The sequence below is a fragment of the Mus caroli genome, unplaced genomic scaffold (genome assembly GCF_978045245.1).
Source record: "Mus caroli unplaced genomic scaffold, Mus_caroli_1 scaffold_4, whole genome shotgun sequence".
Taxonomy (NCBI): domain Eukaryota; kingdom Metazoa; phylum Chordata; class Mammalia; order Rodentia; family Muridae; genus Mus; species Mus caroli.
In genome coordinates, this window is record NW_028227259.1 from 143,826,819 (window position 1) to 143,851,087 (window position 24,269).

At 50.3% G+C, this 24,269-nt stretch overlaps 1 protein-coding gene across 2 annotated transcripts in view; it reads right to left on the minus strand.

The window, feature by feature from the left end:
* Window positions 1-24,269, minus strand: part of Adap1 (ArfGAP with dual PH domains 1) — a 54,825-nt gene that overhangs the window by 19,176 nt on the left and 11,380 nt on the right. Inside the window, exons 2-4 of one of the 2 annotated variants that reach the window (XM_021162774.3) lie at window positions 16,783-16,913; window positions 11,090-11,181; window positions 1,676-1,758 (exon numbers count right to left, since the gene is read on the minus strand). In XM_021162774.3, coding sequence (XP_021018433.2) covers window positions 1,676-1,758; window positions 11,090-11,181; window positions 16,783-16,913 — 306 coding nt within the window. The remainder of the gene's footprint in view (window positions 1-1,675; window positions 1,759-11,089; window positions 11,182-16,782; window positions 16,914-24,269) is intronic. The other variant, XM_029478022.2, reaches the window with a different exon arrangement.

Genomic DNA, 24,269 nt, shown 5'->3' on the forward strand with positions numbered 1-24,269 from the left:
TCTGCAAGCAGAGAGCCATCTCTGGGACGGACATCCTTGGGTGTCAACTTGACTATATCTGAAATTAACCAAATCTCAAGATGCTGAGAAAACCGGTCGGGGATTTTTCTTGTTTGGAACATTCACGGTCAGAAGACCCACGTTATATCTAGATCCTTTGAGGTGGGAAGACCCACCTTTAATCGGGGCCACACCTTCTGCTGGCAGCCTGAATAAAGGACGTGGTCGGGGGAAGCTTGCTCTCTTTGCCTGCTTGCTCTCACTCTTCCTGGCAAGTTCATTCCTTCACTGGCATTACGGCCTACTTCTTTAGGATTCTGGTGTATACTGAAGACCAGCTGAGACATCCAGCCTCAAGGACTAAGCAACTACCGGATTCTTGGACCTTCTGTTAGTAGACAGCCATTGTTGGACTAGCTGGACCACAGACTGTAAGCCATTCTAATAACTGCCCGTTATATTTCTAGAGAGAGACTCATCCCAACAGTTCTGTTCCTCTAGAGACCCCCTGAATAATATAGTCCCCATACCAAGTTTGAGGCCCCACATGCCAATGGGCCTCCTCAAGCCCAGCAGGGCACAGCAAGGCAATGCAAGTTGCCAAATGAAGGGTTCCTCTCGGCCAGCCTTACCCCGTGAGCCACAGAAAATGAAGTGGTTGTGCTGGCCGTATGCCAGGGCAGAGCCTCAGAAGCAACCTGCCTCTGGAATGCAAAATCCAGTCAACCAAAAAAGGCTGGAGAAGGGCCTGGGAGATGAGTTTCAGAAAGTGCTTCTGTGTAGAGTTACGGTGTGGTGGTCTGAATGAAAATGGCCCCCTAGAGACTCAGAGAGTGGCACTATCAGGAGGTGTGGTTTTATTGGGAAAGGTGTGGCCTCGTTGGGGGAAGTGTGTCACTGTGGGGGTGGGCTTTGAGGTTTCAGAAGCTCAAGCCAGGCTCAGTGTCACCGTCTTTTCTTGCTGCCTACAGATCCGGTTGTAGGACTCTCAGCTCCCTCTCTAGCACTGTGTCTACCTGCACGCTGCCATGTTTCCTGCCAAGATGATAATGGACTAAACCTCTGAAACTGTAAGCCAGCCCCAATGAAGTGTTTTCCTTTGTAAGAGTTGCCGTGGTGGTCATGGAGTCGCCTCACAGCAATAAATTCCTAACTAAGGCAGATGGGGACTTTTAGAGCTGTCCAGGGAGCCATGGCTCAAGCCCCAGGTCTAATAGTCTCCACATACCAACTATATAAGCATCAAAATGCCCAGATAACCTAGGCTGGAGGTTCCACAGCAGCATGCAGGAGACTAGCTTTGACACATACTTAATAAATTAAGACAGTACTAGCCAGGAGCCCGTCAACTGAACCAGTGATGAGACGATGAACTCTGAATTCTCAGGCAACCCTGTCCTCTACTACAGGGTCCCATCATCCCCTCTCCATAGAGCCCCAGAGCCCACTGGAATCATGAGCACCAGGCAGGCCCAGGGGAGGCGGCGGCCACTGAGCTGGCTGTCTCCTCTGCCAGTGTGGGTGCTGGCCTACAGTAGTCCCTTTCAGCTCCCCAACATAAGCCCGCAGCCCTCCAGAGGCCCCTGAAAGGGAGAGGAAGGTCACGGGCCCCAGCAAAAAGACACAGGTTTGAAACATGGGGCCGGTTGAAGCTACTGGGGAGGGCACAGCTCACCTGTAGAATATGGTTCCTGCTTCTCCACATGAACGAATTCTTGCCTCTCATACTTGGCACGGACCCACTGCTCACGTAGGAGTCTACAAAGAGAGGGTGGAAGAATGGCTATCTGGACCCTAAGTTCTAGGCAGAGAGCCACCATGGTCCCAGCTACCCATGATAACCAACTTTCAGGAGCCAGAGGTCAGCATGGGTGGCTTCTCAGGCAACTGTCCACCTAGGATGCGCTCCATTCGATTCTCAGGAGTCCTTGCCATCTACCCCTCCTGGCCCCCCTTGTCCCCCCAGATCCTGCTTCATGATCACCAAAACAGTCAAGTTGGCAGGTGGGTGACCTGAGGTCTGTTCACCTCAAACACACCACAGGCCCTCTGACCCTGTGTGACGGCTAGTTTTTCATTGTTAACAACACTTAGAATCATCTAAGAAGAGTCTTAATGCAAGGATTGTCTAGATTGGGTTGGCCTGTGAGTGTGTTTATTGGGAATGATGCTTGAAGACCCTGTCCACTTCAGGCGATACCATTCCCTAAAAGGAGGCTGAGAGCAAGTGGGTAAGTGAGCATGCTTGCATTCCTTTCTGTCTGTCCTTGTCTGTGACTATATATGACTAGTTGCTCTGAGCTCTTGTCATTGTGACCTGGAATTGTAAGCCAAATGTCTTACAATTCTCAAGAGTGTTTCTCTTGCCGTAACAAAACACCAGGAGCAAAAGCGACTTGGGGATAAAAGGATCTATTTGGCTTATGCTTCCTCATTACTGTTCATCATTGGTGGTTGGAATTTAGGACAGGAACTCAAGCAGGGCAGGAACCTGGAGGCAGGAGCTGATACAGAGGCCATGGAGGGTGCTGCTTACTGGCTTGCTCCTCATGGCTTGCTCAGCCTGCTTTCTTACCTCAGCCCAGGGCTGGCCTTCTCCAGTCAATCACTGAGGAAAATGCTCTTTAGGCTTGCCTGATTTCTAGAGGATGCTGACTTTAAAGCAACATATAGAACCGGCTGGCACATCAAATAAACCCCTTTCTCCCATAAGTTTTCTGTCAGAGTATTTTTAACACAGCAACAGAAATGAAACCGGGATGCCATGTGACCCCCTGTGGTTTTGGCCACATCTCCATCCTCCCAAGCCTTAGGTCCTGTGTGGGACTTCCCACTGACAAGCTCTGCTGGACATCCCCTCCCAGAAGCCTTGAGTGCGGTGACTCTGACAGTCCCTTCAGCCCCAGCCTCTCATAGTGTCACTCTGGCTTTGTGAATGTAAGTTTCCAAACTCATAGTAGCACCACTATCTTGGCCTGTCACATCACTGCCTTCCCAACCAACACAAGGGCGGTAGCTCTCAGAAACAGAGGGCTGGGGAGATGGTTCAGTGGGCAAAGCACTTGCCTTGTAAGCATACTCCAAGCCCCAGTACCCACCTTACAATGTCAAGTGTATGCCTATAATGCCAGCACAAGAAGGTAGATGGCCTGTGGTACCCTACCCAGTCAGTCCAGTAGAATTGTGGATTACAGGCCCAGCAAGAGAAATAATGTGGACAGTCCCTGAGAAATGATGTCCAAGGTTGCCCTCTGGCTTCTACCCACACACATACACACACATGCATACACACGTGCACACACACACATATACACGTACACATGAACACTTACACACATACACATATGCAGATGTACATCTGGATGTCCCTGAAGTCTTTTTTTTTTTTTGGTTTTTTGAGACAGGGTTTCTCTGTATAGCCCGGCTGTCCTGGAACTCACTTTGTAGACCAGGCTGGCCTCGAACTCAGAAATCCGCCTGCCTCTGCCTCCCGAGTGCTGGGATTAAAGGCGTGCGCCACCACGCCCGGCTGTCCCTGAAGTCTTAGGGGAAGCTGTAGGATGAGGGGAGGTGAGCCAGAGAGACATGGTTCAATCATCAGGGCCATGACGGCCTTTCTCTGCCCCGAAAGCACTGATCAACAGGGCTGCCACCAGGAGACCCTATCACAAACAAACCCAGTCATAAGACTCAAGCTCTCTTCCACAGTGTCGCCATCTTGACCATTTATATCTATACCGGTCTTGTTCCAAAGACGCCTGTCTTCAAGGGTGCTGAGCCAAGCTGATGCAGCTTTGGCGACATCAGTAGGCTCCCACTGAGTACTTGTGGCCTGGGAGGAACCAGCTCCTTTCCTGGTTGAGGAATTCTTTGGAAACGTATCCACAAATATCCACTGTGAGGTCTCAGTGACCATAATTACCCTGACCCTGCCTGAGTCGTGAGTCTTAACCCAAGGCCTTCTATGTCAGGAGAGTCCATGTGTTGGATATTCCACATGTTACATAGGCTGAGTTAGGCCTGCACAAACACTTCTATGGTTATGAGGAAGTGAGGTTGGTACAGTGTGGGGAGGGTCTGAGTGGAGCCCATATAGAATCCCAGGGTCCACTGTCCCAGTTATTGAGTCCTCCACACCCAGGAAGACCACACCAGGCTGCATGGGCCTCACCATCACTCTTTGGTACCCCAGGACCATGATACGTCCTTGGTGGCTGCTATATCTGGGTCCAGAGGCGACAGAGGGCAGATGCACGGCAGTGCGCCTCTGTAGTGGTTGGATTGAAACTGATCCCCATAGACTCCTCTGTGTGAATACTTGGCCCTCAGTTGATGGAACAGTTTGGAAAGGATCAGGGGGTGTGGCCTTGTTGGATGAGCTGTGATATTAGGGGTAGGCTTTGGGGTTTCACAAAACTCAGGCTTTTGCCAGTTAGCGCTCTGCCTCCTGCTTGCAGATTAAGATGTGAGCTTTCAGTTGCTGCTCCAGCTGACTTTCGCTGTGCCTCGGCTCCGCCATCATAAACTCTAACCCTCTGAAACCAGGCCAATTAAATTCTTTAAAAAAAATAAGTTCCCTCCATCATAGTGTTTTGTCACAGCAATAGAAAGGAACTAAGACTGAAGTTGGTACCAGGGAGTGGGTTATTACTGTGACAGACTCAACCAAGTAGGATTTTTTGGAAGGAGTGTGGAAAACGTTGGGACTTTGGACTGGGAAAGCTGTTAAGTGCGCTATAAGCAGAGCTTAACGGACCATCCTAGTAGAAACCTGGAAGACAGTAGTGCTGAGAGCAATGTGGACTGTAAGGATCCAGTTCATGAGGCTTCAGATGGGGACGTGTGTGTGTGTGTGTGTGTGTGTGTGTGTGTGTGGGTGTGGGTGTGGGTGTGGGGATAGGGCAGTATTAGCAACTGACCTAGACACCATTCTTATGATATTTTTGGCAAAGAATTTGGGTATCTTCTGCCCTGCCCTAAGAATTTGCATGAAACTAAGTTGAAAAATTACAGACTGATATCTTTGGCAGAAGAGATTTCAAGACATCTCTGATGGTGACTCTATCAAGTGGTTATTGGTAATAACTTTTATGCAGGTCTATAATGAAAAGGAGCAAATGGGGCCAAAAGAAATACAAAATGCACAGAAAAAGAGCACCAGGAAATTAATGTTGGAGCTGAGAGCTGCACAGAGAGAGAAGAGGGGGTTAAGACCCTGATCTTCATTTCAATAAAGGGACAGGTACCCTCAGGGCAAGACCCTGCCCAGCTAAGCTCCCAGCTCATAAAGGGAAAAGTTCTCAGGAATTCTGCTCCTAAAAAGCAACAATAAATAAGATGGGGTGCAAATGTTATTCAAAGGGAGCCAGGCAGGGTTCACCCAAGCAAGTGGCTAAGCTCAGCAGCGTTTTGCTGTGTGGTTCTGGCTTTAGAATCCGGAAGGAGGGCTGGAGAGATGGCTCATCAGGTTAAGAGCACTGACTGCTCTCCCAGAGGTCCTGAGTTCAATTCCCAGCAACCACATGGTGGCTCACACCATCTGTAATGGGATCTGATGCCCTTTTCTGGTGTGTCTGGAGAGAGCAGTGGTGTACTCATATACATAAAATAAATAAATAAATCTTTAGAATCCAGAAGGATACACTGGTAAAGGAACTGTGACATCTTCTTCCACAGTTAAGTGTTAAGCTGTGAATGAAGCCTAGGTTGTGCTGGAGACCTGTGGTGTTGGAGATTGCAGGGCTGTGGGATACCTTCCAGAGAGAAGCTCAGAAGTAGCTAAGCGCCCCCAACATCGGACATGGAGCTCCAAGATTTGGAGTTTGCCCTGCTCTGTTTCGGTCTTGCTTTTTGGGCCACTATTTCCTCCCAGTGATCCTGTTCTTCCCTTTTTGGAATGGTAATGTAGATTCTGTGCCATTGTATGTTGAAATGGAATGGTAATGTAGATTCTGTGCCATTGTATGTTGGAATGGAATGGTAATGTAGATTCTGTGCCATTGTATGTTGGAAGTGTGTGATTTGTTTTTGATTTTTATAGGGGGTTACGGTTAAGAGACTGCCTTGAGTCTCAGAAGGCATGTCGGACTTTGAACTTTAAAACGTTGTTAAGACTGTAAAAGGCTTTGGGGACTTTTGAGGCTGGACTAAAGGCACATTGCATTATGAGATGGCCAGGAGCCTGGGGAGTGGTAAGGGAACGGACCGTGGTGGTTTGAGTGAGAATCGCTCTCATAGGCTCCCAGGGTTGAATGTTTCATCCCCAGTCGGTGGAATTGCTTGTGGATTAAGATATAAGCTCATAGTTGCTATTCCAGGGACCTCTCTCTGTCTGAAACTCTAACCCTTTGAAACCAGAGACTTAATTAAACTCTTTCTTCAATAAGTTGCCTTGGTCATGGCCTTCTGTCAAAGCAATAGAACAGTAACCAACCCAAGCCCTCAGGGTGCAGGTCCATGAGGGGACAAAGCCATGCTTCCCTGCCAAGGCCACCCTGCTCAGAGCCCTTGGGCATGCCTCCTCTGCTGGCCTCCCTGAGGCTCCCAGCCACTAGCAACCCCTTGGAGACTCTTACATCCCTAGGACAGATCCTTTCTTATTCTGGGAATACAGCAGAGGGGATGCCATACCTATAGCCTCATCTCTACCCATCCCAGGCTGGCCAACCTATGTAAATACCAAGGCAGGATTACAACCAAACTCCAGGTCTTATGCTATAGTCCTGAACCCCAGAACTGCTGAATCAGCCTCAACTTGGAAACAGATTAGACAAGTCAAATCAAAGGGAGGCCATCCGTTGGCCTTGGGCCCAGTGAAGTACAACCAGTGAGTCGGGCCCCCACAGAGAGACCACCACGTGAGAGCTCAGAAGTCCGGCCTGAACGGAGCAGCTGGAGGAGGCGCTCACCTGGACCTCAGGCTTACAGCTGAAGGAGCTGGGAGAGTGAATTATTTTTAATATTCGAAGCACTCATATTTTAATATTGGCCCCAGCTTGCCAGGCAAGCGCTCAGCCACAGCAGCATCTCTGAGCCCCTGCTACTTTCACTCCCATGGTTCTAGTCTGGGTGTTTGAGGGAGCACTGTCTGGATGTTGGGGATCCCTAGGATTTGTCTGTGGCCACTGAGTCCCCCCCAGTGCGCAGCGCCCTCTCAGGCCTCACAGGCAGAGGGTCTTGCTTCACAGGAAGGAGGATGGGAATGTGTGTGCTGACAGAGATCAGAACTCAAGAGCACAGGGAGGTCACAGCTAGCATGTCTCCAGGGACGGCCTTCTAACTAAGCTCCTGGTTCAAGCCTTGGGAAGGAGGGCTGGGGGAGTCCCCCTGAACACAGCTGTGCTTCTGACCTAGCTCATCACGGATTCCATTTCAAGGCACAGAATAACCCCCTCCCAGGCTTTCCCCAGGCCCATCAACAGAAGTCCACACAGCTTGACCACTGCACCTCTCAAGCAATGCAAGATGCAGTTTTATCTCCAAAGACACAAAGGGCTACAGGCCATGGCTGCTGCTATGCATCTTCCTGAATTGGGAGGAGGCAGACCCAGGCTGTGGCTGGGACATCCTGACTGCCCACAACCTGCTCTGACAGGCCCTAGTACTTCATTCTTGCACCGGATCGTGCCAGCATGTGGCACTGCCTCAATTAACCAGCACTCCACAGTTGTCACGGGCTTCTCCACTCCAGTTTTCACCGTTTGATGTCACTTCCCTGTCACACACCATCCTCACTAGCAATCCGTGGACAAATGTCCCTAACTCTATCACTGTATGAGCCCCAAAGTTTACAGTCTCCCCTACCCCACGATGACCCTCGACCCACGCAGACTTACACGCAGCTGCCCATCACAACAACCATGTCACACATTCACACACATCACACTTCGCAGAGGCTTGTGCACGGCAGCTCCCACGATCTGTGCGTGGGCCCCTATGGCACCGCAGGCAAGTGGGATCAAGACCCAAGAGACCTCAGTCTAGGACGCTCACTCAGCGGAGAGGGCCTGGTGGCCAGCACCACGGAGAAAGGATTGGTCTGGTGCCCTTCCTGTAGCAGTGTGGACCATTTCAGGCCAGGCCAGGAAGTGCTGGCAACAGAAATGCAAATGACCCTGACCACAGAGCAGTTGGTGACAAAAAACCACATCTCAGAATAGTTGGTTACAGCATGGGCTTCCTGACCTGTGCTGAGAGCCTAGAAGGTAGAGGGGTAGATCCCTGTTGGTGAGGGTGAGGTGCCCCCCTCCCCACTTCCCGGGGCATGTAGGCGTGAATGTGTGGCTTAGCCTCTGAGGCCTAACAAGAGACTCTGGTACCAGAGATTCAAAGAAGGCCCGCATGCTGAGAGTCTGTGAGTCGGGGACCTGCCATCCACAAGTTTAGTGGTGGTAAAAGAACACACAGATAAGGTTGCCTGGCACCTGGCACACCCAGCTTCCTCATGGTCCTCCCCTTTCCCTCTCTTTCCTTCCCTCCCCTTTGTCCCTCTCCTACACCCCTGCCTCCTCCTTTTCTCTCTTTCTTCTCTCTACTCCTCTCCCCTTCTTCCCTCTCCTTACACCCTACTCCCTCCTCTTTTCTCTTTCCTTTCCTCCTCTCTCTCCTCCCCCTCCCCCTCCTTCTCCCCACTCCACACCTTCCTCCCTCCCCTCTTCCAAGTCACCCATTCCCCCAGACATGCCCAGCTTCTCCTCTGCAATCAAGAGGTCAGGACTGTGACCTCCCCTCCCGTTCTTATTCTCACGCAGCTTCTTCTCTTCTCTCCTCTCTTCTCTTCTCTTCTCTTCTCTTCTCTTCTCTTCTCTTCTCTTCTCTTCTCTTCTCTTCTCTTCTCTTCTCTTCTCTTCTCTCCTCTCCTCTCCTCTCCTCTCCTCTCCTCTCCTCTCCTCTCCTCTCCTCTCCTCTCCTACCCTACCCTACCCTACCCTACCCTACCCTACCCTTTCCTTCTCTACTCCCCTACCCTTTCCTTCTCTACTCCCCTGCCCCCTTCCTCCTACAGATTCAAGGAGATCCCCTCCCCTCTCACTGTCCCAGGTTAGACCCTGCAAAACCTAACATAGGAATGCCAACACCCAGGGCAGCTATAGTTCCCACCAGCTCCTCCAGGGGGATATGGGTGGGGGCACAAGCTGTTGTGACCCCCAAAGTCAGGGCTGCAGAGGTGACCCTGGGAACTCACTAGGGAGCGGCAGCTTCCCTCCCATGCTAGGTGTTTGGAGGTTCCTCTCCTGGGGCGTGTTGGGTAGGTCACCCCAGGACCTTGGGTTTACAAAGTGAGTCAATCCAAGAAAAACGCTGAGCAAACATGAACCTGGGTGGGGCTCAGGTGGAGCCGGAGCTAAACCACAGGAGGCTTGGGGATGGGCAGGGGCAGAGGCAGAGGCAGAGCAGGGGCAGGGGCAGAGGGAGATGGAGCGGTGGCTGTACTCAGGAGTCAGGTCAGGCCAGGTCCTCATCCTGTTTCTATGAAAGAGAAAGTTGCTCCTGGAAAGTTCCAGAAGGGCAACCAACTTCCACGGCCGTGCGCTGTCTGGAGGCTGGCCTCTCCCTGACCCAAGGCAGGGTGGCTTCTGCCTGCCCACAGAGTGGGGCTTTCCAGCGTGGATCCCTGCCCTGCCCCCACATCCTCCAGGAGCTCTCTCAACCCCTCTGGGACCCAAAACCTCTTCTCAGGGGCTACGGTGGGTGTCCACACACTGGGTCTCCATGACAGTACACCGGTCATTAGAGCGGTGGGTATGACTGACCTCTGCCCCACTCTGCTTAGAGAGGATGTGAGCTAAGATGCTCCACCCTGCCAGGGAAAGGCAGCTGAGGATGGCCAGACCCAGAGACTCTCCAGGAGCTCAGAGGGGAGAGAGGACCAGCACGGAGGTTGGCACCCAGGCTGGGTGGACACTCAGGCCGGGTGGACACTCAGGCCAGGTGGACATGGGGCCTCATGGACAGAGCTGCCCCTGTGACCAGGCTCTGCCACTCTGCCTGATTTCCTGAGCCCTCAGGGGTGGCTCTCTGTGCCAGGTACCCAGAAGACAGACATAGTGGGATGTCCTGCCCTGCCCTGTCCTGCTCTGCTCTGCCCTGCCCTTCAGGAACCTTGAGACCACTAAGAAGTCAGTAGAGAATGTAAGGACTGAATCTAAGGGCCCCCAGCTCAGTAGGATTGAGAAATGCCACACAGGACCAAGCCCTGGGAGACAGACAGCTGGAAGGGAGTTCATGGGAATGTATCCCAAACAAAGCCAAGAGGGAGCCAGTTCCCCCACTCTCTGCTACACATGCCAGGAGAAAGGGCTTGCACAGGGAGCTAGGGCTGGGATCCTAGGAGAGAGGGAGGGAAGAACAAAGCCCACAGTTGTCACTGGCTTATTATGACTGTCCTTGTTAGCTTGGAAGGTGGGGAAACTGAGGCTGAGAGAAAGTAGCTAGCTAGTCTCTCTGTCCCTCTTCCTGCAATTTCTTGATACCAGGTGGTTGGTCCCATCCAAACCACCAGGAGCATCCAAGAGGCCCAAGGTTCGCTTAGGACCCTGAGAAGGGACCTTGATAGCTCCCCAGTGCTCTAAAACACACCCAGAAGCTACAAGCATAAAACCACGATGGTGGTTCATGCCTGTTTTCTAGTACTCAGGAGGCTGAGGCAGGAGGGTGAGGAGTTACAGGCTAGCTTAGGCTACCTACAGATCAAGACGCTTCCATAAAGGAAAAACACATAGATAGATAGATAGATAGATAGATAGATAGATAGATAGATAGATACATACATACATACATACATACATACATACAGTCATATAGTCATATATACAGTCATACATACAGTCATACATACATACATACAGTCATATATACAGTCATACATACATATATAACTACAGTCATACATACATAAATGGATAGAGGGCAGGTAGCAGAGATAGCCAAGGCCCCTTCTCACTGGGCTCCTGAGGGCCTGTCCCATAATCTTTCACCAAATACTAAAAGTCTCAGTCCCCTCTGAGTGTCCCATAGGCCCGCCCAGTGCCACCCAGGGCCAGGCCCAGTGCTGTTTACCAGTTCCTGACAGAGGCCTTTCTGTACTCACTGGCAGTCGGAGAACGTGGGCCGGTAGTAGAAGGGCGGTAATTTGGACTCAAATGTGGCTCTGGCAGCCTCGTTCCCATGAGATGCCATGAACTGCAAGAGAGAGGAGCAGGGTCAGAGCCAGGGACCCCTGGATCCTGGGACAGTGGTGGCTTCTGGGTAACTGCTTCCCTTTAGGCCACTGCAAGGTCATCTGACCCAGAATGTTGCGAGCTTAGCCGGCCCTTCGGATGGAACTCCTAGATCCATCCTGTCTCAGGATGGGCTCCCAGTAAGCAGGGAAGAATAGGATATAGAAGGAGTGCCCTAAAGAAAAGGCCCAGAGGGGCCGGTGATGTGGCCCAGCAGGTTAAAATACCTTCCACACCAACCAAATGATCCAAGTTCAATTCCTGGTCCTGTGGTAGAAGAAGTGAACTAAGTCTTGAAAGTTATCCTCTGATGGCCACATGTTCAGCATGGCACGTGTGAGCTTGCACTTATCCGCATACCATACAGGGATTTACACACACAATAATAAAATGCATTGAATTCAGGGGTCAATGATGTAGCTCAGTGTCACCAAGCCCAAAAACCTGAATTAGATCCTTGGAACTTACACAAGAGAGGATCAACTCCTGGATGTTGTCCTCTGACGTCCACACATGCCGTGCGCATGTGCACCCTCACACATACACATATGCACACACAAACGCAGAGGTACGTAACTGTAGTAACATTTTAAAAGCAACTCATATACCTGCAAGGTAGCTCAGTGAAGAAAGGCGCTTGCTGTTTATTAAATTAAAATTTTAAAACAACCCTCAGGGGTTGGAGATGGAGCTCAGCAGCAGAGCCCCTGCCTAGAATCCCCCAGTTAGGGGCTAGGGGCATGGCTCAGTGGTAGAGCCCCTGCCTAGAATCCCCCAGGGAGGGGCTGGGGGCGTGGCTCAGTGGAAGAGCCCCTGCCTAGAACCCCCCAGTGAGGGGCTGGGGGCGTGGCTCAGTGGTAGAGTCCCTGCCTAGAATCCCCCAGTGAGGGGCTGGGGGCGTGGCTCAGTGGTAGAGCCCCTGCCTAGAATCCCCCAGTGAGGGGCTAGTGATATTAGACTCCAGAATCCATAACTGATACTGAAATAAAACAAAACAAAACCCCAACTCTCAAGGTGAGGTGATTCAGCTGTTAAAGTTCTTGTCTCATAAACGTGATAGCTTGACCCCATGTAAAAAGCTGACGCAGAGACATTCCCTGGTAACCCAGCAATGGCAAGATAGAAAGCAGAGAGACACGTAGAAGATCAGCGGCCAGTTCGCCTAGCCTATTGGCAAAGTTACAAGCCAACCAGAGGCTCTATTACAAAGAGCAGGTGCCTGGGAAGGTGCAGACACCCAAGGCTGTCCTCTGACCTCTGCACACACGCTTGCACCCGTACACGCATATGCACTAGGTGACAAGCAGTCGCTCTCTGAGTCTGTCTGAGTATGCTGTAAACCACAAGAAAGGCTGATCAGTTTGACTAAGCCATAACAAAAAAAATTTCCATGTCAAAAACCACCATGAGTAAAACCAAGACACTTGTGAAAATCTATTTTCTATGAGCCTGCTTCTTGGTTGGGCGAGTTTCCTGAACAGGTCGAGAAACCCCAAGAGGGTAAAAGCAGTGGAGACAGCAGGGCCGCCAAGCAAGCATAGAGCAAGCTGAGGATAGAAAAACTCTCTCAGCCGCCGGGCAGTGGTGGCGCACGCCTTTAATCCCAGCACTTGGGAGGCAGAGGCAGGCGGATTTCGAAATTTGAGGCCAGCCTGGTCTATAGAGTGAGTTTGAGAGACAGAGAGAGAGAGAGACAGAGAGAGACAGAGACAGAGAGAGAGAGAGCAAAGCTCTCTCAGGACCTTCAGCTCAAGATGAGGACCCAATCTCCCCAGGAAAAGCGTACACCACCAGGTCCACACAGGTGCATCAGCTGGGGTGTGGCGCAACCTCTTCCACTTTCGCTGGAGTCCTCTATGGCAGGATCCGGCAAGACTCTCCCGAGCTGCCATGCAGCTTAGCCTTGGACCTTCCACCTCCACCTCCAAGAATAGGTCACCAGTGAGTTCCCAGAAGCACAAATGTCACACTGAGAAGCAGCTTGGGGGACCCAACCGTTACAGAGAGATAGGACTGAAAGCAACCCGAGGCTGGCCATCTTTATACTCAGGAGGCTGAGGCAGGAGGATTGTGAGTATGAGATTGCTCTGGGCTATAGAGAGAGACTGCGTCTCAAAACTGAAAGAGAAAAAGAAGTAGGGTGTGGTGATGTAGATGTAAGGTCAGCACTCAGAGGTGGAGGCAGGAAGATCAGGGTTCAAGGTCATCCTTGGCTACATAGTGAGCTAGAGCCAGCCTGGGCTACGTGAGACCCCTGTCTTTCACAACCTAAAAAGGGGACAAAGAAGAAAGATAAAAAGAAACAGGAAATAGAAGGGGAAAGAAAGAATGATCTAAGTGTGTCCATGCAGAGACCGTGAGCAAGGTCCTCATACTCTAGAGACCATGGCTGAATACAGAAAAGACAAAGCAGTCCTTGTATGTGGGCTAAAGACACGCATGCGCATATAGACAGACATTTTCCAAAGGAAGCACGAAGCACTGGTCACTGGTGGCCTCTGGGGTGAGGAGGGGGTGAGAAGCCAAAACCTCTCACACTGTCAATCCTCTGCTGAGCCTGGCAAATGTGCCCCATGCACAACAGTAGCAAATTATTAAAACACACCAAATAGCAGGCAGGCTTGGTGGTGATGCCGGTCATCCCAAGTACTCATAAGGTTGAGATAGGAAGACTGTAAGTACCAGGCCAGCTACAGAGTGAGATTCTGTCATTTCAGTGTGTGTGTGTGTGTTTGAGACAGGGTTTCTCTGGACAACAGAGCCTTGGTTGTCCTGGACTTGTTCTGTAGGCCAGGCTGGCCTCAAACCCACAGAGATCTATCTGCCTGCCTCTGCCTCCCGAGTGCTGAGATTAAAGGCATGAACCACCATGTCTGGCTATTTCACTTTTTAAAAGTCAGGGACTCCATACTGTAGCCCTGACTGGCCTGGAGCTTGTTGTGTAAATAAGGCTGGCCTTGAACTCAGAGATCTGCCTGCCTCCGCGGAATCAAAGGTGTGCACCACCATGTTCAATTTTATTTATGCTTCTTTGTTGGTTTACTGTGTTTCCGTGCCCACATGCTACAGCTCACACACAGAGGTGAATGCCGACCTGGAAGTCAGTTCTCTCCCTCCACCATGTGGGTCCCAGGAACTGAACTCAGAGACAGGGCTTCTCTGTGTAGTCCTGGCCGTCCTGGAACTCATTCTGTAGACCAGGCTGGCTTCCAACTCAGAGATCCTCCTGCCTCTGCCTCCCAAGTGCTGGGATTAAAGGCGTGTGCCACCACCTCCCAGTACAGAAAAAAACTTTTTAAAAGATATTAGACAAGAAATCTTGAAAAAATTAAGTCAAGAATGGTGACACACACTCACTATCCCACTGCTTGGGCCCCAGAGACAGGAGGATCAGGAGTTCCAAGTCGTCCTTGGACACACCACAAGTTCCAGGCTGGCCTGCACATGAGACCCTGTCTCTGAAACACAACCAAACAACTGAAGAACACTGAGGACAGTATACAAGCCTTGAAATGTGAAAGACTGCAGAGAGTGCTGGAAAAGTAGGAGAACCATCCTCTGGGAGGGCTCCTGTGGTCCAAGTCCAGACTCCTCCACAAGCCTGGGAACTGGCCTTTCCTAATCAGAGTCAGGCCTGGCCAGAGACAATAGCATCTTATCATTGTGTCTCTGCTGGTATTGCCTCATGGATTCACTGGACCAAGGCCAGCCTGCCCTTAACACAAAGATTGAGACCCTCTTCTTCTCTAGGATAGTGAAGAGGGTGACTTGGAAGGTTACTAAGTCTAACTGCCTAGAATCCCCCAGGGAGGGGCTAGGGGCATGGCTCAGTGGTAGAGCCCCTGCCTAGAATCCCCTAGTGAGGGGCTGGGGGCGTGGCTCAGTGGTAGAGCCCCTGCCTAGAATTCCCCAGTGAGGGGCTGGGGGCGTGGCTCAGTGGTAGAGCCCCTGCCTAGAATCCCCCAGGAAGGGGCTGGGGGCGTGGCTCAGTGGTAGAGCCCCTGCCTAGAATCCCCCAGTGAGGGGCTGGGGAGTGGCTCAGTGGTAGAGCCCCTGCCTAGAATCCTCCAGGGAGAGGCTATGGTGTGACTCAGTATTAGAGCCCATCATCCCAGCTAGGAATATGCTTCCCCAACCTGTCAGTGTTTGTTCACACTCTATGTGGGGATCTGTCCTATGCTGGCCACACACTCTGCCACACTAACAGCATCCCAGCAGCTATCCTGTGTCCTGGGCCTGTGTTCACACCCATTTCCCACCCCTGCCTTCTCAGAGGGCAGCAATGCCTATTCCTTGCTCAGCTCCCCCAGCCAGCTACAAAGTACGTGCCCATGTGAGGTGAATAGATAGATGTATGTAGGTATGGGTGCATGCATGGAAGGATGGGGGTGAATAGAAAGGCAGGTGGGTAAATGTATGGAGTTGTAGATGCATGAATGGATGGATACATAGCTGATGAGTGAGTGGATGGGTGGGTAGATGAATATATAGGTGGATATATATATATATAGCTGGGTGGGAGGATGAATGGAGGGATAGTTGAATATAAGGATAAATTGATACATGGGTGAGTGGATGAGTAGACAGATGGATGGGTGGATGAAAAGATGGATAGATAGATGCCTGGTTGGTTGGCTAGATGAACTGATGAGTGGGTGGATGGATGAGTGAACAGGTGGATGGATGGATGGATGGATGTGTGGATGGATGGATGGATGGATGGATGTGTGGATGGGTGGATGGATGGATGGGTAGATGGGTGGATGGATGGATGGGTGGATGGGTGGATGGATGGATGGATGGATGTGTGGATGGGTGGATGGATGGATGTGTGGATGGGTGGATGGATGGATGTGTGGATGGGTGGATGGATGGATGGGTAGATGGGTGGATGGATGGATGGGTGGATGGGTGGATGGGTGGATGGATGGATGTGTGGATGGGTGGATGGATGGATGTGTGGATGGGTGGATGGATGGATGTGTGGATGGGTGGATGGATGGATGGGTAGATGGGTGGATGGATGGATGGGTGGATGGGTGGATGGGTGGATGGATGGATGTGTGGATGGATGGATGGATGGATGTGTGGATGGGTGGATGGATGGATGTGTGGATGGGTGGATGGATGGATGGGTGGATGGGTGGATGGGTGGATGGATGGATGGGTGGATGGATGGATGGATGGATGGATGGGTGGATGGATGGATGGATGGGTGGATGGATGGATGGATGGATGGGTGGATGGATGGATAGGTAGGTAGATGGATGAAGAGTGTGGGTGGATGGATGGGTCGATAGCTAGATGGAAGAATGTGGGTGGATAGATAGACAAATGCTTTGATTTTTGTTACCACGTGGCTCCTCAAAGGATCAGCCATGAAACCGTCGGTTTCAGCCAGCCCAGGTTTCCTTAAAGCTTGTGCTCTATGCCACAGCCTATGACAGCCCAGACCCTGAAGGGGCCCATTGCCTGGAGATGAAGGAGCTAGGGTCATCCCCATATATGGACACAGGGTACCCATGCCCCTCTCTCCATCCAGTGCCCCTCTCCTGACTCATACCTCAACTTGGGCCTCATCCCAGGCATCCAGACGGACTGACTTCACCTTGCTGACCTGGGGGATGTTCCGGTGGATCCCAGAGCAGCTCAAACAGATGAACACACCCAGGGTGTAGGACGCCCAGTCAGGATCTAGAAGGGAAGGGCAGAGGTCAGGGAAGCTCACCTAGGAGTCCAGAGCACGCCCATGAGGAAAGTCAGGTCAGGAAGGTAGGACATAGAATCCAATAGAGGGCCATGACAGGGGGTGGCGGGGATAGAACTGAGGGCTTGAGCACACTGGACCAGAGCTCTACCACTGAGCCAAAGCCTAGCCACTCACCAGGGCAGCAGTTCTCAACCTGTGGGCCATGACCCCTTTAGGGGTTGAACTGGGGTCACATATCAGATATCCTATGTATGAGATATTAACTATTTATAACTATAGCAAAATTACAGTTATGAAGTAGCAGTGAAAAATTTTATAGTTGGGGGGGGGTGTTACCACAACATGAGGAATTGTATTAAAGGGTCATATCATTAAGAAGGTTGAGAACCACTGCACTAGGGCATTCTAGGCAGGTGTTCTACTTCTGAGCCACGCCCCCAGCTCCTCACTGGGGGATTCTAGGCAGGAGCTCTACCTCTGAGCCACGCCCCCAGCCCCTCACTGGGGGATTCTAGGCAGGATCTCTACCTCTGAGTCATGCCCCCAACCCCTCCCTGGGGGATTCTAGGCAGGGGCTCTACCACTGAGCCACGCCCCCAGCCCCTCACTGGGGGATTCTAGGCAGGGGCTCTACCACTGAGCCACGCCCCTGCCCCTCACTGGGGGATTCTAGGCAGGAGCTCTACCTCTGAGTCATGCCCCCAGCCCCTCCCTGGGGGATTCTAGGCAGGGGCTCTACCACTGAGCCACGCCCCCAGCCCCTCACTGGGGGATTCTAGGCAGGGGCTCTACCACTGAGCCACGCCCCCAGCCCCTCCCTGGGGGATTCTAGGCAGGGGCTCTACCACTGAACCACGCCCCCAGCCCCTCACTGGGGGATTCTAGGGAGAGGCTCTACCACTGTACCACACTACCAGGTCTCTTTACCTTTTATTTTGAAACACAGTCTCACTAAGTTACTGAGGATGGACTAGAACTCATTCTGTAACCCAGGAATACCCTGAACTTTTTGACTCTCTTACTTCAGCCTCCCAAAATGCTGAGATTACAGGCCTGCACAATCCTGCACCAGTTAAAAATCTGTAAAAAAAAAAAACTGTTTTTAATTACATTCTTTCTTTTTTTTTTATTTTAACAGTCTTCTGTGTGTGAGTGTTTTGCCTGCATGTGTGTGTACTTTGTGTGTTCCTGGTACCCAAGGAGGCCAGAAAAGGGTCTCAGATCTGGAACTGGAGTTATAGATGGCTGTGAGCTTCCGTGTGAGTCCTGGGATTAAGATCTGGGTCCTTCAGAAGAGCCGAGAGTGCCTGTAACTGCTGAGCTAGTGCTCTGGCTATCGGTTATTTACTTGTGTATATAATTATTTGAATGCATGTGTGTATTGTGCCATGGTGTGGAGGTCAGAGGACAACTTGTGCGGGTCGATTCTCTCCTCCCACAATGTGGGCCCTGGGAAATTAAACTCAAATTGTCGGGTTTGGCAACAAGTGACTTTACCCACTGAGGCATCTTGCCAGGCCAGAATGTCTCCTTATTTAAAAGACTGATGTAGTCAAGAGTTGACAAAGATGCAGACCGTCTGGGATGCTTATGTGTTGGGATAGGTATATACATTTGCTAGTTGCCTTGAAATCTGTTTGGCATTTCTTTTTTCTTTCCTTTTTTATTTAAAAAAACCCCAAAAACCAAAAAACAAAAACAGGCCTCATATAACTCAGGCTGGCCTCACAGTTTCTATATAGCCAAGGCTGGCCTTGAACTTGTGATTCTCCCAAATAACTGTGATTATAGGCATGCCCCACTAGGTTCACCAGCAACTTCTGATGTAGCTGCACATACATCTCCTGTACAAACCATTACCTTACTGCATTCCCACCTAAGAGAGATAAAGACATGGCCATGAAGAGACACTTATATCTGTAATTATTGGTATGTCTCATTTCACATGTGTTGTTTACATGTGTGTGCTTGTCCTTGCCTGTGCACGCACGTGACAAAGCAAGGGGCTGACATCACTATCTCTCTTGCTTGGTCTCCACCTTGTGTCTTACACAGGATGTCTTGCTGCACCTAGAGCATTGGCCATTTCAATTAAACTGCCTGGCCATCCAGTTCTGGAGATCTCTGGAAGGAGGGAACAGTGAATTCCACTGACAGAATATGGCTGTAGAGTCCTTTGCCCTTCGAAGTGCTGATTCGTAGCTGGGATTCTGGCCTGATAGCTGGACTGCAGCCCTCAGTGGGCCAAGGGTAGCAGGAGTGGGCAGCTCAAGACTGGAGGCTGGAGTTCTGTTTCACCAATGCATCAGGCGTTCATATGGGTGCTGGGGATTTGAACTCAGGTCCTCATGCCTTCATATACTTGTGGTAGTTAATTTTGATTTCCAACTTGAGTTCGTTACTTGCAAAGCCCACTTTGGTGTGTGTGTGTCTATGTTAGCATTGTTAGGATCTTAAGGGTTCTAATCCAGGCAAGTGATTCTTCATTCCTTGGTCCATTCATAACATGACACCATTACTGGGAGGTGGTAAAGAGCAGGAAATAGTCTTGATTAGAGGAAGCAGGTGACTCAGGGTGTGGCCTTGGGGACATATCTCACCCTGACCCCTTCTGACGTCCACCTCTTTCCTCGTTTCCTCCACTCCCTCCCCAGCATGATGGACAGACACTTCTGAAACCCAGAGCTTTGCTGATTTAAGATGCTTTTCTTGAGCACTTGGTCATGGCCACACAAATGCCTAAGACAGTATCCAATGATAAGGTAGGTAAACAATGTATTATTGAATTACAGTCCATAGACATCAAAAGCTTCAACCAGGAATTCAAAGCTGGTTTAACACTTGAAAATCAAGCACGGTAGCCCAGCAGTGGTGGCACACACCTTTAATCCCAGCACTCTGGAGGAAGAGACAGGCAGATCTCTGTGAGTTTGAGACCAGCCTGCTCTACAGAGGAAGTTCAAGGACAGCCAGGGCTACTCAGGAAAACTCTGTCTCAAAAACCAAAACAAACCAAACCAAACCAAACCAAAAAACAAAAACAAACAAACAAACAAAAACAAAGAAAAAAATCAAGAAAGAGAAACACCATTGAATCATCTTGATGCAGAAATAGCATTTGACGGTGCTCATACACACATGCAGGCAAACAGCCATACACATAAATAAAAATCAAATAAATATTTCTTAAATGTCGTTTTTGTTAGCTGTGGTGGTATACACTTTTAATCCCTCAGAGGCAGAGGCAGAAGGGTCTCTGTCTCAAAACAACAACATAACTATTTAAGTACTATAAAAACATGAAAGACTTAAGAATAACTATGACAATAGATGTAAAAGACAGTATATAGAAAAGCACGGAACACCGCATAGAAATTAAAGATCCACAGTGTGGAAAGAAGCTGAATCTGGGTTAGAAAAGGCAAGACTGGGGCTGGTGAGATGGCTCAGTAGGTAAGAGCACCGACTACTCTTCCGAAGGTCCTGAGTTCAAATCCCAGCAACCACATGGTGGCTCACAACCATCCATAACAAGATCTGACACCCTCTTCTGGTGTGTCTGAAGACAGCTACAGTGTACTCACATATAATAAAATAAAATAAATAAATCTTAAAAAAAAAAGAAAAAAAGAAAAGACAAGACTATCAACCCATAAATGCTTGGCAGATTAGTCTATGGGCTCACTGTAATCCCCACCAGACTGCCAATGGGAATCCTAACGAAGTGAAATGTCAGAAGGGCCTAGAATTCATGTGTGAGCTCAAAAGGCAGAGACTCAGGGCAGAGGCACGGCTCAGGGCTTCAAGCACTTGCCGTGGAAGGGTGGGGGGCCTGAGTGTGGATCCCCAGGACACACACAGAAGCCATTTACATGATGTGAGCCTCTTGATCCCTATGCTCCTGAGGGGGAGCTGAGACACAGAGTCAGGAGAATTCCCGTGAAGCAGACGGGCCAAGGACCTAAGGTGCCCTGCAGACAAACAGGGCCAAGATGAGGAGTGACAGCAGAGGCTGTCCCGGGACCTCCACATGCACGCCGTGGCATATGCACATACCTATTCACACGCATACATGCACCCTAAACCTACGCCCACATACTGCAAATAAATAATAAATAAACACTGTCAAATCATCAAAAGAACCTAAATAAGACACCAAGACAGAACCGGACAGCACTCTGTCTTCAGACCTCATTACTGAATTACAAAGCTCAGAACAGTGTGGCACTGGCCATAGAAACAGATAAACAGAGCAGAATCCCAAAGCCAGCCTGCCCTATGATGGCATCTGAGAACTTAACTGAGATAGAATCAGTGCGTCAGCCAAGAAGGAAGACTCTTCCCATGAGGCTGCGAGGAGGGGAAGACACTTTGCCATGACGTCACTCTCCAGTGAAAATCATGCAAATGCATCACAGTGTGGAGCACCAACATTGGAGGACAGCTAGAGCAAGAACGCAGCTGTGACTCTGCATTAGTCAGAGAGCTGTTTGCGGAGCATGTATGTGTCTGTGTGCACAGATGCATATGCCTCTGTGACATCAGGTCCCCTCACTGTCACTTTGCCCCTTATTCTCTTGACATGGGGTCTCTTGCTGAACCTGGAGCCCAGCTGGCAGCCAGCAAGCCCCAGGGATCCTCCTGTCCCCCCCCCCATCTCAGTGACAGGGGACAGACATGCATGGGGTACGCCTGGCTCTTTACACTGGTGTGGGAATTCGAACTTGGGTCCTCATGATTTCCTGAAAGCCCACTGAACTCAGCCTAGGGGGAGTGAGGTTAGGGAAGAGTTTACTTTTCTGTAACTTGAAAAAATATGTGGCCAGGCAGTGGTGGCACAAGCCTTTAATCCCAGCACTTGGGAGGCAGAGGCAGGCGGATTTCTGAGTTTGAGGCCAGCCTGGTCTACAGATCGAGTTTCAGGACAGCCAAGGCTTCACAGAGAAACCCTGTCTAGAAAAACATACAAAACAAAACAACTATGTGTATATATATATATATATGTATATATGTATATATATATATAAATAAAATAAACAAATACAAATATATATATATAACATATATATATGTATATATATATATTATATATATATATTATATAATATATATATTTGTTTTTTCGAGACCGGGTTTCTCTGTATAGCCCAGGCTGTCCTGGAACTCACTCTGTAGACCAGGCTGGCCTTGAACTCACAGAGATCTGCCTGCCTCTGCCTCCCGGGTGCTGGGATTAAAAGGAGGAAAAGGGGCAGGGGGAGAAATGTTGTAATTAAATTGCAGTCTCAGAATAACAGCAAAAGACACATTACTAAAAGCAGACTGGGGGAAGGGGAAATAAGCTCTCTTGATGAGATGAAGAAACTCTGCTGGCTCTTTGAAAACTCCTGTCAAGAGAAGGATAGGTGAAGGAGCAGCCACACCCACGGGAGGCCGATCCGATGAAAGCCTGGTTGGAGCTCAGCGACACAGCAAAGAACAGAGGACAAAAATAGGCAAAGTGGCAGATGCTTGCCCAAAGGGGTTCTGGAGGCTACGAGAAGCCCCCTCAGTCGCAGAGCTGCAAAGCATGTCGCTGCATTTGTGTGTGTGTGTGTGTCCGCACGTCCGTATGTATACATGTGTGTGTGGAGCCAGAGGACATCGCCCTCAGGCCCCATCCACCTTGGTTTTGACTTTTGAGCCAGGGTCTATGTAGCCCAGGCCGGTCTCAAACTCAGAGTGCCTCTGCCTCCCAAGCGCTGGGATTAAAGGTGTGTGCCACCACATCTAACTTCTTCCACCTCTATTTGTTTTGTTTTATTTTATTTTTTGTTTTTTCAAGGCAGGGTTTCTCTGTATGGCCCTGACTGTCCCGAAATTCAGCTCACAGAAATCCACCTGCCTCTGCCTCCTGAGTGCTGGGATTGAAGGCATGCTCCACCATCGCCTGGTTCACTCCTGTTTTGTTTTGTTTTGTTTTTTAACATGGGTTCTGGGGACCCAAATCAGGTCCAAATGCTTGCACCTCATGGTCTTAACTAACTGAGTCATCTCCCCAGCCCCTGAGGGTGTCCTAAGATCATAAAAATGATCAGCAGCTGAACTGTGACCGTAGTCACTTCCTCCAGCTGGACAGGACAGATTCACTACAGTGTGTTCCGTCTCAGCAAGGGCCCCCCCATGGGGGCTGCCGGAACACATAGCCTCCCTCATTCCTCCCCACCAGCCCAGGGCAGCCAGCTTGTCCAGATGCTGGCCCTGGGGTCAAGTCACAGCACAGGCTTTCTTGGAAGAAGTGCTACTGGTGTGACCGGTAGGTCATGTGACCAGTAGGTCATGCACCGATTGCCTGGAGACCCAGGCTGCTCCGATACAGCATCCGCAAGTCTTTTAGATAAAGCCGACACCCTCTTCCTCAGCCCTTCCTCCACCACATATGATAGATACTCACTGGAGTCCAACACTGAAGCACACCTCACTCCATCTCCATGTGACCATGTGCACGCATGTGCATGCATGTGTGTAGATGTATGTATGGTATATACCCGTGTACATGTTTGTGCCTGTGTGTACAGTACATGCCTGTGCACATGTTTGCGCATGTAGAGGCCAAAAGCTGATGCCAGGTGTCTTTCTCAATCACTCCACCATATTGACAGTGTCTCTCACTGAATATGGAGTCCACCAATCCAGCTAGCTGGCCAGCAAGACTCAGAGCCCCACACCTGCTATTTTACTTGGGTTCTGGGATCTGAAGTCAGGCCCTCCTGCCTGCCCAGCAAGACCTTCACCAACTGAACCTTCTCCCCAGACTCATCATACCCTTTTAAAGTGCAATCCTGCTTGTGGTTCAGTTTATGGAATAAAGCAAAGATAACTCAGGGTCAGATGCCTGCCTGGGGTCACTCTATGGTAGATCTGGGACTTGAATACCAGTAAAACGTCTTCCAGGACCCAACTCCGCCCTGGGGTCACCTTCCTGGTACCTGCGGCTGGTCCTATAGGAACGGGGGAAAGAGGACTGAGACCCGGAGGTAGAAGCAATTCCCTAACTGAGTCCTTTGGCCTGGTTACCTGGAAAGATTTTCTCACAGTCATGACCTCACAGGGGCCTATAAAGGCCACCAGCACCTGGTCAAAAGGCCAGAAACTCTTGTTTCAGTTCTGACAAGAGCCGACGGCAGAGATATGGGTGACCCCAAACCTCTGAATTCTTGTCACCTTGAAGAGTCTAGCCAGAACCCCCTGGTGTACCTGGAACCCCAGGCTTAGAATGGAAGGTGACAAGGCCCAGGATTGGACTCCAGCCTTGCCTTGTCCACTGTCTACCTTTCTCTCAGGCAGACAGGACCCAGCCC